The sequence below is a fragment of the Schistocerca piceifrons genome, chromosome 1 (genome assembly GCF_021461385.2).
Source record: "Schistocerca piceifrons isolate TAMUIC-IGC-003096 chromosome 1, iqSchPice1.1, whole genome shotgun sequence".
Taxonomy (NCBI): Eukaryota; Metazoa; Arthropoda; class Insecta; order Orthoptera; family Acrididae; genus Schistocerca; species Schistocerca piceifrons.
In genome coordinates this window covers 1,089,574,311-1,089,593,698 of record NC_060138.1, presented here as the reverse complement: position 1 = coordinate 1,089,593,698, position 19,388 = coordinate 1,089,574,311, and the positions used below count along the sequence as shown (strand labels likewise).

General features: G+C 40.0%; 1 protein-coding gene across 5 annotated transcripts in view; it reads right to left on the bottom strand.

The window, feature by feature from the left end:
- Positions 1–895: 895 nt before the first annotated feature.
- Positions 896–19,388, bottom strand: part of LOC124774933 — a 53,880-nt gene continuing 35,387 nt past the window's right edge. For 4 of the 5 annotated variants that reach the window (XM_047249643.1, XM_047249625.1, XM_047249661.1 and 1 more), the window contains one exon: positions 896–2,972. In XM_047249643.1, the coding sequence (XP_047105599.1) occupies positions 1,977–2,972 (996 nt within the window). In that variant the 3' untranslated portion in view covers positions 896–1,976. The remainder of the gene's footprint in view (positions 2,973–19,388) is intronic. The other variant, XM_047249633.1, reaches the window with a different exon arrangement.

The window sequence follows — 19,388 nt, the reverse complement described above, 5'->3', positions numbered from 1 at the left end:
CTTTGGTTCATTGGTAGAATTTTGGGAAGCTGTGGTTTATATACAAAGGAGACAGCTTATAAAACACTAATACGACCTATTCTTGAGTACTGCTCGAGTATTTGGGATCCCTATCAGGTCGGATTGAGGGAGGACATAGAAGCAATTCAGAGGCGGGCTGCTAGATTTGTTACTGGTAGGTTTGATCATCATGCGAGTGTTACGGAAATGCTTCAGGAACTCGGGTGGGAGTCTCTACAGGAAAGGAAGCATTCTTTTCGTGAATCGCTACTGGGGAAATTTAGAGAACCAGCATTTGAGGCTGACTGCAGTACAATTTTACTGCCGCCAACTTACATTTCGTGGAAAGACCATAAAGATAAGATAAGAGAGATTAGGGCTCGTACAGAGGCATATAGGCAGTCATTTTTCCCTCGTTCTGTTTGGGAGTGGAACAGGGAGTGAAAAGATGCTAGTTGTGGTACGAGGTACCCTCCGCCACGCACTGTATGGTGGATTGCGGAGTATGTATGTAGATGTAGAATTACTTATTTAAATCTGAAATGGTTCCTAATACAAGCCCACAGTACACTAGCTGTCCCATCCTTGTCCAGAAGAGCTGTAGGTATAAAGTCTATATACTTAAATTATGTTCTTATAAAAGTGATAAATGAGGTAACAAAGCAGCTCTTCCTCCTCCTCCTCTTACTACTACTACGAGTACTCCAATACTGCTTTCCCTCTGGGTGCTCATGACAGCGTCATTGAACAATGTTGAATGCACCTGCTTTCATTATGAACGCTAAAACATGCATCAGTTTTGACTCTGTCAGATGAACCCCATATAATTTCATAGGATTTTGTAGATTAAAATCTATTAACAGATCACCTTTGTACAAGCTTAATTTGCTTGCTCTTCGTAAACATTATAACACTTTATTGTGATAAATTTACAATTTAAATACAATGTGAAAAAGACTGCTAAGATGATAGAAATCAGAATGAAGATTTTTTTGTTTCCAGTGTTGTCTGTCTTTTGTTTAGCAAATATCATTTTAATATATTTCACCAGCACCCAAATATCATAGCAAAACGATTACAATAAGAGGGCAAAGTAAACTGTTTAGCCCACTTGCCAGTTGATTTCATTTGCATAAAACATTCACCTTGCAAAAAAACAAAAGTTGTGGAAGAATAACATGCTACAGAAATACATGATTACCAAACACAATATAAGCATTAGTCCTATTATAATATTTGTCCTCTGTGCAATTTCATTTCATAAAGTGGAATAGAATCAATGTGTGATATATGAAACAACAATAATATAGGCTGACACGTTTCTGCATTTTTGCAAGCAATTGTGAATACCTAAATAAATGAAAAACAAAAAGTCGGTAATGACAAAATACAATATATGCCACAAAAAAGGTATGCAATCAAATCCTATTTGAAAATCTTGTGAAAAATGTAACATGTCTTCATAATAATGTAAATAGATAAGCTAAGCATAATTAATAAAAGAGCTGTGGTAACATATCCAACACCGATATCTTCACAGTATTTTGCTTTTCTTTTCCATGGGATCAGTATAATGTTATGCTGAGTGTGAAATACCCCAGTCTTTTTCAAGTTTAACTCTGTTTAAAGCTGAAAATTACACTGAATCACTAATCCTGTATATGATGGTACTAATAGACACAGATTAAACATTATTATCATACACCGTCTAATATTTTTCAGAAATAAAAAGAAAGGATACTGTTCAAATTTGTAATCTAAGATACGATCCTACCTTAGTGCAAATATTTTGTTGTTGTAAAGAAAACTAACAAATAAAACAATATGCACCAATAAAGTATCTTCTGACAGATTCACAAGTAGCAGAAAAAATTCTAAAATATATTATTTTCACAACACTGATTCTAGTCAACTCATAGGTATTAAACAATACTCCACATTTACAGATTTCACAATTTGGAGTAATACTTATCCAGTCAGGGACATGCTTCATTGTGTAATATGTTCAGTGGCAAAGAAATTACATCCTCTGTCAAGCGTGTTATAAGAGCCTGACGTTGATCATTATCAACTTCTTCTCTCCAAATATTGTGCATCACATTTTCTGCCTGCTCCACCACATTCCTACTGTGCACATTTGGAACACGCAATGTAAAAAGAAATAGGGCCTTTCGAACTACAGGGTTTTCTACATCACATAAGAAATGAAAAGCCATGGCCATTCTGCCAGGAAAACTCTGCAAATTGTTAACTATTACTGAACGGTGTTTCTCAATAAGAGGTTTGTAATGTTCTATAATCCAGCCATAGTCCCTAGACATATTTTCATTCTGCAACAATTCATCCGGTTTCAAAATGAGAGGAAATTCTTCATCTGATTCTAAGTATTTCATTGCAAGATTACCAATAGTATTTGCCAGGCAAAAAGGGCCCTCACCAGTGTTATTGTGGAGGAGAACAAAAATTGAAGGTTTGGTGGGATCACTTTCCACTACGTTACGTATACCGGCAGAAAGCTGAAATTCAACATCCTCTGGAATATTTTCATATCGTAACAATGCATTTTTCACTGCTGCAGCCATATTTTCTATGCCTGTATAACTATTTTCTTCAGAAGAACTTTCAAAAAAAGTTCCGTAGACTAGACAGAAACCTATTACTAACGAAAAAGCTACAGTCAAAGGCATTTTTCGGTTTCTACTGTCTTTACCTTGCACTGACTCTTTTAAGGCATTGTTTTGTTCATATTTAAGTTTCCAATCATTCTGATATTCTGGATCATAAACTTTAGGATGAAATGAGTCATTGCTCTCTCTACAAATCCTGTATTCCTCCGTGACTGCAGCACGCTGATTTATGGGTCTTCTATTCAACACAGGACTTCTCGAGGATTCGCGGTATCGATTTCTGCCACCGACTCTACGAAGTTCATAATCAGCATATGGTTCCTCATCTTCAGCTTCATACTCCTGCTAAAAAAAAAAAAAATAAAGGAAAGACAAAAAATTACACAATACACTACAGAAACAGATCAATACCCAGTGCACGAAGAGTTAAGGAAATAGGATATGCATCTCTGTACCTGGTAAAAAACCTGAACTGATCTTGAAACTTATGGAGTGCCAAAAAGTGAAAGCTCACAAATAAACAGCAAAAGTGGTGGCTGGGATTGTGGAGTTTTAAGTAATGAAAGTATAGTCAAACTTAACTGTGCAGTTTTCCAACTATGCATGCTGCATTATTTCTAAGCTGGTAGAAATCTGAAACATTTTAAGGGCACAGTATATTTGCTTCAACATCTGCTAGCTCACCTTTGTGTTCAAACAATGCTGTAACAAAAAAGCAGCCATAGCTCCTTTGTTGAACAAGAGTGAATCATGTGGAATGCAGTGTTACAGAAGCATGTAATTACAGGCACAACTAACATCAAAAGCTTCTCTGCAGCAGTTATGGAAAAAGAAACAAGAGAGGTAAAAGAGCTGGTATTCCTCTTCTCTTGCTACTTCAGCTGCTCTGCATCTTCAAACTGATTGAAAAACTTCATCAAATCCCACCTCAAAAAGAGGAAGGAGAATGTAATTTTTGTCTCACACCCTATAATAACAATAGTGAAGAACAATACTGATAGATATTAATACAAAAATACAACTTTTCTAAACAGTGAAATAACATATAATATGGTAAGTGTTAACAGTTTTGGAAACTGTGATAAATCTATTACTCCAACATTTCCCCTATTTACACAGTTTATAGTATTTAGTCCTTTTAGTTTTTATTATAGTGTACCATCAGAACACTGTCACATGGCCATTGAGCATGTCATTACATTAGGTGACTAAAACACTGGAAGTCAGAATGTTGACATTTTCAAAAAGTAATCACTGGTGTGATTATTTCCAGCACATTACAAATGTGCAGCATATGTCACATGTCAAGATGATAATATTATGAGAAGGAACGTTGTTACTCACCATATAGCGGAAATGCTGAGTTGCAGATAGGCACAGCAAAAAGGCACAATTAAAGCTTTTGGCCACTGGCCTTCATCAGCAATAGACACACATAACACTTGACCACGCGCACACGCACGCGTGCACACGCGCACACACACCACGACTGTGGTTTCTGTTGCCCGAGACTGCAGTCGTGTGCGAGAGTTGCATTTGCGCGAGTGCATGTGAGCGCAGTTGCGTACGTGTGTCTATTGTTGACGAAGGACAATGGCCGAAAGCTTTAATTGTGTGCCTTTTTGTTGTGCCTCTCTGCAACTCCGCATCTCCACTGTTTGGTGAGTAGCAACTTTCCTACTCATAACGTTGTTACATTCCATCCTGGAGTCTCCATTGTTTGACATCAAGATAATACTCAGACTTGCTCATAAACTCTTCTCTGTCAATCTGTTAGAGAAGTTAAATACAAAAGATAACACTGTAGCCTCATACTCATGAAGGAATTGTTACCGGCAGTGTATTAAGACAGAACACAAGTTCAAAAGCATTGAAATAAGTGGGTTTTGTAGAGATTAGCACACAGACATGTGCACTTGTGAATTAATGCTGAAAAATATTCCACTTTTAATGGTTACTGTGTATAGATCCCTACTGGGACATTTTTAACTGTTTGTAATGCATGTTGAATCCTTACTGTGTTGTCTCTCAGAGAGCAATAAGCAGTTAACATTATATGGTGATTACAATGTAAATTTTTGAAAGGATTCCGATAGGGAAAATTATCTAAAACCCATATTTGGACCTTATTATTTGATCTCTGTGTTAACTTTCCAACACAGGCAGATAAAGACAGTAGAACTCAAATGTTTTATTTGATGAAGCTCAAAGCAAGAAAATAACTGTATACCCAGTAATAAATTCTCTCTGGTCATGATGCACAATTAGTTAGGATAAATAAGACAGTACTTTACAGGACATATTCCCCTCGGTGGAAATCAGAATAGTTAATGATTCCATGACAAATGTCCAAACAGTTTACAGGCTGTGTGTAACCTGCGATGAAATTTATAGTAAACCAAATGCTGATATAAAATTTAATGTACTCCATAATAAATTCATATCACCATTCGAAAACAGCTTTTCTAATCAGGAATTACATTAAACAACCTTATAAAAAAGCCTTGGATTACTAGAGGAATTAAAATATGTAGTGAAAAGAAAAGAAATATAGCTCTCTTGGCAAGAGCGAGTAAAAATTAAAAAATCAGTAATTCTGACAACAGACTTCAGTCTGTATGGAATGTAGTGAAACAAGAGACAGGGTAACAGGCTAGAGTAATGTAAGTTGTACTGAGAAGAAGTTGATGTTCTGATGACCTCATTTGTCACTGCATTACGCTTGGTGAAATTAACTTACTTCACTGACGAAAATATATTTCACATACATGAATTGGCCCGAGAAAATGAGTTTGCTTTAAGGGCGAGTTTCGGCTAGCTCCTATCTTGTGCCATGAATTCAAAAACAGGGCAGCACCTCTTTCTGTTTTGGACAGCATGAATAGATCATTTTGTAAACTGCACACTACTTCTTGAGGACCACTTAACACACTTCCGAGACTAATTTTCATTGTATTATTAAAGATTGTTCTCTCCCTCTCCTCTCCTCTCCCCCCTCCCCCGCTGGTTGTGCCTTCTTCATTTACCATAAGCCGACTAAAAATAATGACTATGCAACTCATTGGAGACTACTTCAACAACGGAAGTAAGTTTTGAACGTTTTCCGCCACATATTCTTGTTTCAGTTCACAGCAACTCGGGAAATGATTTCCCGTATTTAGTTGTTATATGAACAATATAAGTTTACACAAGAATCCATTAACATCCGTAAACCTATTAGAGATAGCGCATTTCTTCCCTTGCAAATGCAAATTCAATTCATTTAGACGATTTGTAAAGTCTGTTTGAAATTCTCCCTTTTCTTCTTTTTTCTTTTTCTTTAAAAAAAGAAGAGTGAATCCTTCAGTTTACTCCAAAATTCCGCAGTACCCCGTATTACTTGATTATTTCTTTATTTGTAATCTTTAAAAGTTCTTTTTTAAGGTGGGGTGGAGTGGGGATGGTTCCAGATGAATAATGCAAACATCAATACTCCACAAGCCACCTGACAGAGCAGAGGGTACATACCCAATGCACCATCAATACAAACTGCACAATATTCTTTAAAACCACCAATTTTGTCAACACAGTTTGTGAAAATACCCACACCTTTTGTTATGAGCAATGGAATTAAAGCGAGTAACACTTTATGCACAGAAAGTCATTTATTATTATGTGAATAAAATTAGCAGCTGACTAAGATCTGTACGATCAGTACTTCGTCCACACAAAGAATAATACCAACAATTTGCAAATTAAACTGTTCAGTTTCTTTTCTTTTCTTTCTTTTTTTCTTTTTTGGTAGATCCCATTAGACTTGTGTACAAAGCAGCTGTTTTAAAGTGTTCTTCGGCATAGTCTAAACCAAATGCTTTTGCCATTGTTAGCGCACTTTTTTTTTTATGTGAGTAATGCCTGTGTGTTGCTTCATGAAGAGAAATATCAAGAAAGATTGTTTTGATTTACGGTAAGCATTTTGTACATATAGTCATTGGAGTTTTTCGTCAGAATTATTTACAAACGAGTACTTAATCTCCACCTCGTACTGGAATAATGTTTTTCAGTATTCTTTCTTTTCGCGTTGCCTCACTAGATTGCTGGTGAACAAGTGAATCAAAATATTTGGTCAGGACGTACGACATAGTGTGAGTGGAGTTGGAGGGGGAAGTGCTCAGTGGAGGGGAATGCCTCACGGGCCACGCTTTGCAAGCATACTCTATGTTTGCCAAGCGTGAGGTAATAAAGATTACTACATGACTACAGCAGAAACTGAGGGATGGTATCCATACCCATTCGCAGGATATCTTTCTAATAGCGTCTTTATGGATAATAAATATTTGTTATCCAAAGTCCCTTATCCACAGTAAGAGATTGCCTGGTAAAAATGTTAAGAAACTTAAAGTTAATAAACATGGATAACTATTCATTGAAAATGATATATAATTACAATTGTACTGGTACACTATAAAGGCGAATGACACTGATGCTTGTAGTGAGCATGTTACGATGAGTTGGAACTTTAAATATTTGTTGTTTGGTTAGCATTTTGCAGTAGTGACAACATCATTCACCTAATGGGAGGAATCAGTAGTGCAACATATCAGTTTGATGAAGTGATGTGTTGCACAAGCATTTTTCGAACTGACAAATGATGATCGCCAATATGAAAAGTTTAGGATGGATGGCCGGGCGGGATATTGCCTATGACATCACGGGGACAGGAGGAAACTTGCTACATAGTTCACCTTCAAATCAATCCATCCATCCCTCCCTACACATTGGCCCTATCATAATTTTACACCTGTTTCTTTTTTCCTCATGCATGGCAACAGCTTCCGCGCAATCAAATATTCCCACGTCACAGAACTACCCTACGGTCATCACACATTAGCAAAAATTTCTTTCTGCCTTTTCACTCCCCAGAACCACTCCCTGTTATCCATAGTTCCCTTTACAACCATCAAACTTATTCAGTCTTCTGGTCCAGACAGTATACCAATTAGGTTCCTTTCAGAGTATCTTGATGCAATATCTCCATACTTAACAATCACATACTAGCACTTGCTCGATGAAAGATCCATACCCAAAAGCTGGAAAGTTGCACAGGTCGCACCAGTATTCAAGAAAGCTAGTACGAGTAATCCACTAAACTGCAGGCCCATATCATTAACGTTGATATGCAGCAGGATTTTGGAGCATATATTGTGTTCAAACATTAAGAATTACCTCAAAGACAATAGTCTATTGACACAGACACACAGTCAACACCGATTTATAAAACATTGTTCTTGTGTAACACAACTAGCTCTTTATACACACACACACACACACACACACACACACACACACACACACACACACACACACACACAAAGTGTTGAGTGCTATTGACAAGGCATTTCAAATTGATTCTGTGTTTCCAAATTTCCAAAAGGCTTTTCACACTGTACCACACAAGCAGCTTCTAGTGAAATGCATGCTTATGGAATATCGCCTCAGTTATGTGAGTGGATCCATGATTTCTTGTCAGAGGGGCCACAGTTCACAGTAACTGATGGAAAGTCATTGAGTAAAACAGAAGTGATTTCTGGTGTTCCCAATGTAGTGTTATAGGCTGTCTGCTGTTCCTTATAAATGATTTTGGAGACAATCTGAGCACCCATCTTGGGTTGATTGCAGAGGATGTGTTGTTTCGTCTACTGAACTCATCAGAAGATAAAAACATATTGCAAAATGATTTAGAAAAGATACCTGAATGGTGCGAAAATTGGCAACTGACCATGAATAGTGAAACAATAAATAATGAAAAGTGTGAGGTCATCCACATGAGTGCTAAAAGGAATCCATTAAACTTCAGTTACACGATAAATCAGTGTAATCTAAAGACAGTAAATTCAACTAAATAATTAAGAATTACAATCACGAACAATTTAAACTGGAAACAGCACACAGAAAATGTTATGGGGAAGGTAAACCAAAGACTGCATTTTACTAGCAGAACACTTAGAAAATGTGACAGATCTACTAAAAAGACTGGCTACACTACACTTGTCCGTCCTCTTTTGGAGTACTGCTGTGCAGTCTGGTATCTTTAGCAGATAGGATTAATTGAGTACATCGAGAAAGTTCAAAGAAGAGCATCACTTTTGTATTATCACAAAATATGGGAGAGAACGTCACAGACATGATACAGGATTTGGGATACACACCATTAAAACAAAGGCATTTTTCATTGTGACGGAATCTTCTCACGAAATTTCTATCGCCAACTTTCTCCTACGAATGCAAAAATATTTTGTTGATGCTGGCCTACATAGGGAGAAATGATCATCATGATAAAATAAGGGATATCAGATATAGTTGTTCCTTTCTCCATGCACTGATCAAGAGTGGAATAATAGAGAATTATTGTGAAGGTGGTTCGATGAACCCCCTGCCAGGCACTTAAGAATGATTTACAGAGTATCCATGAAGACATAGGTTTCCTGAGCCTACCTCACATTTTCTTATTCAGAAAAGTATCCCCATACCTAGCTAAAACCCAGTCCCACATCCTGTTCTCTAAATGCTGCCCCTGAGCTGGGGACCGAGTCTTCCTGCACCCCCCCCCCCCCCCCCGCCCTCCCCCTGCCCACCATTCCATTCCATGACCATACAACGAAAATACTCTTTCCCAGATACCACCCCTCCTTTTACAATGATTACTGTACTTCAAAATTCCAGCAATGCCTCTTCCTCTCAAATCCGGTACTACAGAAACAAATCTTCATGACACAGGGATGCTAAAACAATCTCTGCTCCCTCCCCAAGATACTTTTACTGTACACTTCTAACTCCCCACACCACATCTCCCAAAGAGAGATATTTGCCCTCCAACACCTGGAAGAGCACTTCAGGTACCACCTCCATAAATGATAAAACTTACTGACATCCTACTCCTGCCTTGAAGCACCAGTACCTGTCAACACCTATCCTAACCCCACCGAACCCACTTGTCAATCCCTCATAGAACACAGACTCTGTCTTATGGACATTTTCATTTACAACATGCCCCAGAACTATCTTTCAATGTTCTACCTAGCTCAGAACCTATACAATCCCAAAACAAGGCCAGAAATTTATTCACCAAAACCCGTGTCCTACAGAAGTTTCAGTGCTATCCAACGGCCTCACTTTCACTCCCATAACCATGGACCTTGCCGATGGTGGGGAGGCTTGCGTGCCTCAGCGATACAGATGGCCGTACCGTAGGTGCAACCACAACAGAGGGGTATCTGTTGAGAGGCCAGACAAACATGTGGTTCCTGAAGAGGGGCAGCAGCCTTTACAGTAGTTGCAAGGGCAACAGTCTGGATGATTGACTGATCTGGCCTTGTAACATTAACCAAAACGGCCTTGCTGTGCTGGTACTGCGAACGGCTGAAAGCAAGGGGAAACTACAGCCGTAATTTTTCCCGAGGACATGTAGCTTTACTGTATGATTAAATGATGATGGCGTCCTCTTGGGTAAAATATTCCGGAGGTAAAATAGTCCCCCATTCGGATCTCTGGGCGGGAACTACTCAAGAGGACGTCGTTATCAGGAGAAATAACTAGTTTGGACAAGAAGAGAATAGAAGCTTTCGAAATGTGGTGCTACAGAAGAATGCTGAAGATAAGGTGGGTAGATCACGTAACTAATGAGGAGGTATTGAATAGGATTGGGGAGAAGAGAAGTTTGTGGCACAACTTGACTAGAAGAAGGGATCGGTTGGTAGGACATGTTCAGAGGCATCAAGGGATCACCAATTTAGTATTGGAGGGCAGCGTGGAGGGTAAAAATCATAGAGGGAGACCGAGACATGAATACACTAAACAGATTCAGAAGGATGTAGGTTGCAGTAGGTACTGGGAGATGAAGAAGCTTGCACAGGATAGAGTAGCATGGAGAGCTGCATCAAACCAGTCTCCGGACTGAAGACCACAACAACAACAACAACAACAACAACAACTCAAGTTCATCCTTGTCAATGACATGCTTCTCCTGATCACTACAGTGGAAACTTTTGTTTGCTACCAAGCTCTCTAACCAAAGCAATCTTAATCCCAACATTTAACCTTGTCTTCCCCAGTTCATACGCTCAACCAACTGTTTTGTTTTAGCATGCAACCCCCCCCCCCCCCCCCCCTCATACCACCTATCTACTCTTTCGCCATCTTCCACAAATTCCTATCTCCACTTGGACTTGTCTTCCTTCCCCAGGTCCATTCCCAAGAACAGAAACCTCTCAGCAGAAGAAATAACAGCCATTCACTGCCTCATGACAGGCCCTGATTTAGTCATCCTCCCTGTAGATAAATGCTGCACCACTCTTGTAACGTGCCACAGTAACTACTTGACAGAAGGCTTCTGCCCACTGTTTGACTCCTTCACATACAAGGTCTGTCACAGCAATCCTATCCCAGAGGCCAACGTAACCCCCTGCTCAAATCCTTAGGCCCATCTCAGAAGCTCTCATTGGAATCCATCTCTCTCCTCACACCAATGATCCCTCATGCACCCAAATTCTGCATGCTTCCAAAAATCCTTAAACCTAACAATCTTGTACACCACTTTCTAGCTGGTTCTGCACTTCACTGAAAGAATCTCCCCTCTCATCGAGCGACACCTCCAACGACACCTCCAACCGATTGCCTGTAGCCTAGCCTCTCACATGAAAGATAGAAACCGCTTCCTTCACTGACTGTCAAACATTCCCACGCCACCTGAGCCCATTGATGCCACTTTCCTATACACAGAGGGTTGTGACTGAAACATAAAAGAATCCTGTTTTTAGTCTAAGTACATTGAAGAGCCAAAGAAACTGGTACACCTGCCTAATATTGTGTAGGGCGGACGCAAGCACATAGAAGTGCAGCAACATGACGTCGCATGGACTTGACTAATGTCTGAAGTAGTGCTGGAGGGAATTGACACCATGAATCCTGCATGGCTGTCCATAAATCTGTAAGACCATGAGGGAGTAAAGATCTCTTCTCAACAGCATGTTGCAATACATTTCAGATATGCTCAATAATGTTCATGTTTGGGGAGTTTGGTGGCCAGTGGAGGAGGTGTTTACACTAAGAGGAATGTTCCTGGAGCCACTCTGTAGCAATTCTGGATATGTGGGGTGAAGCATTGTCCTACCGAAATTGCACAAGTCCCTCGGAACGCACAATGGACATGAATGAATGCAGGTGATCAGACATGATGCTTACATGTGTGTCAGCTGTCAGTGTAGTATCTAGACATATCAAGGGTCCCATATCACTCTAACTACACCTGCCCCGCACCATTACAGAGCCTCCACCAGCTTGAGCAGTACCCTGGTGACATGCAGGGTCCAATGATTCATGATGATGTTTTCATACCCATACGCATCCATCCGCTCGAAACAATTTGAAACGAAATTCGTCTGACCAGGCAACATGTTTCCAGTCAGCAACACTCCAAAGTCAGTGCTGAAGGGCCCAGGTGAGGCATAAAGCTTTGTGTTGTGCAGCCATCAAGGGTACACAGGTGGGTCTTTGGCCCCGAAAGCCCACTGAATGGTTTGCACACTGACATTTGTTGATGGCCCAACATTGAAATCTGCAGCAATTTGCAGAACGGTTGCACTTCTGTCACAGTGAAGAACCCTCTTCAGTTCTTGTTGGTCCCATTCAAGCAGGATCTTTTTCCAGCAGCAGCGATGTTGGAGATTTTATGTTTTACCGGATTCCTGATATTCACGGTACACTCGTGAAATGGTCTTACGGGAAAATCCCACTTCATCGCTCCCTCAGAGATGCTGTGCCTCATCGCTCATGCACTGACTATAACATCATGTTCAAACTCACTTAAATCTTGATAACCTGCCATTCTAGCAGCAGTAATTGATCTAACAACTGTGCCAGACACTTTTTGTCTTATATAGGTGTTGCTGACCACAGCACCGTACTCTGCCTGTTTACGTATCTCTGTATTTGAATATGCATGCCTATATCAGTTTCTTTGGCGCTTGAGTGTATACTCCATTGCAATGATTTAGTTAGTTACTTTTTCTTCAAGTTACTTCAAATAAATTTATGCTGATATAGATAACAATATACATTTATCCCATGAATGTATGCAATATGCTGTCTGTGTGGATATCATTGTTACACTCAAAGTAACAACTTCTCTTTGATCTGTACATTATTTTTCAAATATATATTGTTCCTTTGCAATTATCATTGTTGCCTTTTCTACAAGGCCCCTTCAACATCTGTGTGGTATTGGAAACTCCATACTGCATTTGTTGTGGGTAAAGGAATCTGCTGGCAAACTGCAACTGCTCCACGCTAAATAAGGAATACCTCAAACAAATAACAATACAACACAAACAAATTATATATGAATGCTACAATTACTCACTTATATACGACAAAGAGGGTACAGAAAACTTTGTTCCTCTGATTCTGGAGGGAAAAGTCCAGAATTTAATTATGTAAAAACTCTGTACCCTCGAACATGCCACCCCATTAAATTAGGGTTGGGAAAAACTGACCGGTTAAATCCAGTATTGATATTTTAGTTCTGAATATCTGGTATTTTTGGGTATTTCTCTGACCTCACTTATAAGGGGTCTTTTTTTTTCATTTTTGCTAATAAACGGGCAAAAATACCAGCCTATCAATTTGCCATAGCACAGTTGCTGAAATTTTTTGGTTTTAAATAAAACTTTTTTTTGAAAATGAGTTATGTTTATTTGTAAAATTTCCATTGCTTTGAAAAGTTTGATTATTAAAGAAATTGGGAAAAGCAATCAGCACTATTTTAATAACTGCTACAGTTAGAAACCAGCAACAAATAAATGACATAAGAACTGGTATAGCATTGCAGAGCTGATGTACCTGCTGACATGTGGCAAGGCCTATTAAATGGTATACATGTATGTGCAGTGTGGTCTATGGCGTAGTTCTTCCACTTTCATTCTCGGACTTCACTTGTATTGCAGGATGGTCCATCCTTAGTTTGGAAGTATTTCATAAAGCACAGAAGCAGTGAAGTACAATACTTCCTTTGCTTTAAAAGATTAAAAAGTGGAGTATGCACAAACTTGCATCATCATATAAGGAGAAAACATCCACTATGGAGAAAACGTCCACAATGTTCCTTGGAAGAGAACATATATTTTACTGCTATATCTGTAATTCTTTTGAAATGCTATGAACTTGAGATAACAACTGATCCTTTAATTTTGTGGTTGCTTCATGGTGGAAAACTGATACCCTCTAAGAGTGATGATGCAGAGAAGTCATCAACTTTAAGACATCTCAGTTTTGCTGTCATTGTGCCCATCTCCTTCATTTCTGCAATCTTTGCTGGAGACAATTAGACCAGCATCAACCACCTATTCATTGTGATCTCCTACCCCTTCCCTCAGCCTTTGTTTGAAGTCCACATTTGTTACTGGAAGCAACAGCAACAAAAAAACTGAAAATCAGTTATTTCAGAAACCGGTTATTTTGAGCAGTTTTAACACTCAGGTTAAAATGGATATAAAAAGATCCGGTGTAACAGAAAACTGTCTGTTTCAGCAATAATCATCATCCCTATTGTAAATGAATAAGTGTGCTACTGTTTCTTAATTAATCTAATTCAAATACTATAATATGAAAATTATTTTCTATATTCATACATATGTACATAATTTATATTTTTATTTCTTCTTCACTAATTAATTATCCTTCTAGTTAATGATTTGCTTCTTATACACACACTGGATGTCCCTCCTGAGAGTCGTCAGGCACATTTTCTCTGATGTTCTGACAGATATTTGCAATTTTGTTTATGCAATGTGTAGCCAGAGACACCTCAAACAAATACTGCTTATTGTGTCTTTTGTGTGATGCCCAGCACTGACAGAAAGCATCATTTCTGTCACAAACAAAATTTTTAAGGTAGCCGTGTGTCACCCATTCATGGCCAATGTGGAGCCGACAAAGAACCACAGAGTCCCTGCGAGAGGCCCGCGGGGAGGTCTCCCACACGTTTGTAGTCTCCCTAATGGCACGCAGTTTGCCGTGCGTACTGAGGTTATGCCATTCCGTCTCCCGAAGCCGCAAAATCTTGACACGTAGTACTGAACGCAAATCAGTTGCAGAGAAGCCGGTCTCCATAAGCAATTTCCGCATAGCCTGTTCGGCCAGCCTGTCGGCAAGTTTGTTGCCTGGGATTCCGATGTGTCCTGAGGTCCAGACAAACACCACTGAATTACTGGACGGTTCCAGGGCATAGATGGACTCCTGGATGGTTGCTACCAAAGGATGACAAGTGTAGCACTGGTCGATAGCTTGTAGGCTGCTCAAGGAGTCAGTACACAGAAGAAACGACTCCCAGGGCATTAACGCATGTGCTCAAGAGCACGAGATATAGCCACCAGCTTGGCAGTGAAAACACTGCAGTCATCGGGCAAGGGATGCTGTTCAATATGTCCTCCACGGACATATGCGAAGCCGACGCGATCATCAGCCATCGAGCCATCGGTGTAAACCACTTCACGGCCTTGGTACATGTCAAGAACCAAGAGGAAGTGGCAGCAGAGAGTAGCAGGGTTATCCGAGTCCTTAGGGCCATGTGAAAAGTCCAAGTGAAGCCGCGGCCTAGGTGTACACCATGGAGGTGTACGTGAATGGACCTCAAGTATAGATGGTAAAGGCAAGGACTCCAGTCTGGAAAGAAGGGATCGGACACAAACTGCAATTGGAAGCCCTGACCTGGGCCACTGATGCAGTAAATGAACTGCTGTGGGTGGGAAAAGGAAACGGTAATTCAGATGCTCAGAACTATGAATGTGTGCAACGTGACTGGTCAGCAGTTGTGCACACTTTACCTGCAATGGAGGGACTCCAGCCTCCACCAGGATGCTGGTCACCAGACTTGTCCTAAAAGCTCCTGTCACTACGCAAATGCCACAGTGGTGCACTGGGTCGAGTAAATGCAATGTAGAGGGTGCCGCCGAACCATAAACCAGACTCCCATAGTCAAGGCGGGATTGAACAAGTGGTCTGTAGAGCTGCAGCAGAGTAGAGCAATCTGCACCCCAGTTGGTGGTGCTCAGGCAGTGGAGGGCATTGAGGTGCTGCCAGCACTTCTGCTTAAGCTGACAAAGGTGAGGAAGCCAAGTCAATCGGGTGTCAAAACCCAGTGCTAAGAATCGATATGTCTCCACTACAGTGAGTGGATCATCATTAAGGTAAAGTTCTGGTTCCGGATGAACACTACGATTCTGACAAAAGTATATAACACACAACTTTGCAGCCAAAAACTAGAAACCATGGGCTAGAGCCCACGACTGCACTTTGTGGATGGCTCCCTGTAGGCACCGCTCAGCAACACCAGTACTGGTGGAGCAGTACAATATGCAGAAGTCCTCTGCATACAGAGAAGGTGAGATGTACGGTCCTACAGTTGCTGCTAGACCATTAATGGCCACTAAAAATAAAGATACACTCAATACAGAGCCCTGCGGGACCCCATTCTCCTGGATATGGGGGAACTATGGAAGGCAACAACTTTGACATGGAAAGTACGAAGAGTCAGGGAATTTTGGATAAAAATTGGGAGCGGGCCTCTGAGACCCCACTCTTATAATGCGGCAAAGATATGTTGTTGCCAGGTCAGATCATATGCTTTTCATATATTAAAAAAGATAGCAACCAGGTGTTGGCACCTGGAAAAAGCTGTTCAGATGGCAGACTTAAGGGACACAATATTATCAGTGGTAGAGCAACCCTGGCGGAAGCTGCCCTGACGTGGAGCCAGTATGCTACGTGACGCAGGAGGTGGCTACACTGGTAGCAGGGGCTGTCTGGCAGGTACTGTGCAGTTTTTTTAGGTTGGAGGGTTTTGGGAAAACACAAGAAGGGTTTCAGTCACAAAGGGTGCAGGATGAACACAGGAAGAATGTAGATACAGCAACCATTGATATAACAGTTGTAAATTATCGTAGCTGTGTTGGGAAAGTACCAGAGCTCCAAGAGCTAATAGAACGCAGTGATGCTCAAATTGTTAAAGGCATTGAAAACTGTCTGAAGCCGGAAATAAGCTCAGCCGAAATTTTTGCGAAGAACCTAACGGTGTTCTGAAAGGATAGGCTAAACACGGTTGGCGGTGGCGTGTTTGTTGCTGTTAGAAGTAGTTTAACTTGTCGTGAAATTGAAATAGATACTTCCTGTGAGTTAGCATGGGCACAGGTCATTGTTGGCAACTGGAATAAAATAATAATAGGATCCTTTTACCAACCTCCCAATTCAGATGATACAGTTGCTTAAAGGTTCAAAGAAAACTAGAGTTTGATTTCAAACACGTACCTGACTCATATGACGATAGTTGGTGGTGACTTTAATTTACCCTTCATATGTTGGCGAAAATACATGTTTAATTCTGGAGGTATATATAAAATATCATCCGAAATCATGCTAAACGCATTTTCTGAAAATTATTTTGAGCAGTAAGTTCATGAGCCCACGCAAGTAGTAAACGGTTGTGAAAACACGCTTGACCTCTTTGCAGCAAATAATCCCGAGTTAATAATGAGCATCAAAATGGATACAGGGTTACCATAGCGAAACTGAATACTGTAATCTCCAAATCTTCCAAAAATAAACAAAAAGTAAACCTATTCACAAAAGCAGATAAAAATTCACTTGACACCTTCCTGAGAGAGAATCTCTACTCATTCCAGATTAATAAGTGTAGACCAGATTTGGCTTGAATTCAAAGAAAAAGTATCTGCAGCAATTGAGATATTTATACCAAATAAATTAACAAACAATAGAGCTGATCCTCCTTGGTACACAAAACAGGTTAGAACAGTGCTGCAGAAACAAAGATGCCAAATTTAAACAGGCGCAAAATCCCCAAGATTTGCGATCTTTTACAGAAGCTTGAGTTTTAGCGCAGACTTCAATGTGAGATGCATATAACAGTTTCCACAATGAAATTTTGTCTCGAAACCTGGCAGAAAATCCAAAGAAAATCTGCTCGTATGTGAAGTATGTTAGCGGCAAGAAACAATCAATGCCTTCTTTACGCGATAGCAATGGAGATACTATTGAAGACAGTACTGCCAAAGCAGAGTTACTACACACAGCCTTTTGAAATGCCTTCACAAAAGAAGACGAAGTAAATATTCCAGAATTCGAATCAAGGACAGCTGCCAACATAAGTAATGTAGACGTTAATATACTCGGAGTAGTGAAGCAACTTAAATTACTTAATAAAAGCAAGTCTTCTGGTCCACACTGTATACCAATTAGGTTCCTTTTGGAGTACAGTGATGCATTACCTCCATACTTAACAATCATATACAACCGTTTGCTCGACAAAAGAACCATACCCAAAGACTGGAAAGTAGCACAGGTCACACCAATATTCAAGAAAGGTAGTAGGAGTAGTCCACTAAATTACATTAATGTTGATATGCAGCACGATTTTGGAACATATATTGTGTTCAAACATTATGAATTATCTTGAAGAAAACTGTCTATTGACATACAGTCAACATGGGTTTAGAAAACATCGTTCCTGTGAAACACAACTAGCTGTTTATTCACATGAAGTGTTGAGTGCTACTGACAAGGGATTTCAGACCAATTCCGTATTTTTGGATTTTGGAAGGCTTTTGACACTCTACCACACAAGCAGCTTGTAGGGAAATTGAGTGCTTATGGAACGTAGTCTCAGTTATGTGACTGGGTTTGTGATTTCCTGTCGGAGAGGTCACGGTTTGTAGTAATTGACGGAAAGGCATCGAGTAAAACAGAAATGATTTCTGGCATTTCCCAAGGTAGTGTTATAGGCACTTTCCTCTTCCTTATCTATATAAACGATTTGGGAGACAATCTGAGCAGCCATCTTAGGTTGTTTGCAGATGATGCTGTCGTTTATCGACTAATAAAGTCATCAGAAGATCAAAACAAATTGTAACATGATTTCTAAAGATATCTGAATGGTGCGAAAATTGGCAGTTAACCCTAAATGACGAAAAGTGTGAAGCCATCCCCACGAGTGCTAAAAGGAATTCGTTAAACTTCAGTTACATGATAAATCAGTCTAATCTAAAAGCCATAAATTCAACTAAATGCCTAGGAATTACAATTACGAACAACTTAAATTGGAAGGAACACACAGAAAACATTGTGGGGAAGGCTAACCAAAGGCTGCGTTTTATTGGCAAGACACTTAGAAAATGTAACAGATCTACTAAGGAGACTGCCTACACTAAGCTTGTCCATCTGCTTTTAGAATACTGCTGCGCGGTGTGGGGCCCTTACCAGATAGAATTGATGGAGTACATCGAAAAAGTTCAAAGAAGGGCAGCACATTTTGTATTATCGGGAAATTTGGGAGAGAGTGTCACAGAAATGATAAAGGATTTGGGCTGGACATCATTAAAAGAAAGGTGTTTTTCGTTGTGACGGAATCTTCTCACGAATTTCCAATCACCAACTTTCTCCTCCCAATGTGAAAATATTTTGTTGACACTGACCTACATAGGGAGAAATGATCACCACGATAAAATAAGGGAAATCAGAGCTCGTATGGAAATATATATGTGTTCCTTCTTTCTGTGCGCTATACGAGATTGGAATAATAGAGAATTGTGAAGGTGGTTCGATGAACCCTCTGCCAGGCACTTAAATGTGATTTGCAGAGTATCCATGTAGATTGGTTGGTTGATTGGGGTTGAAGGGACCAAACAGCAAGGTCATCATCAGTCCCTTGTTTCAAAT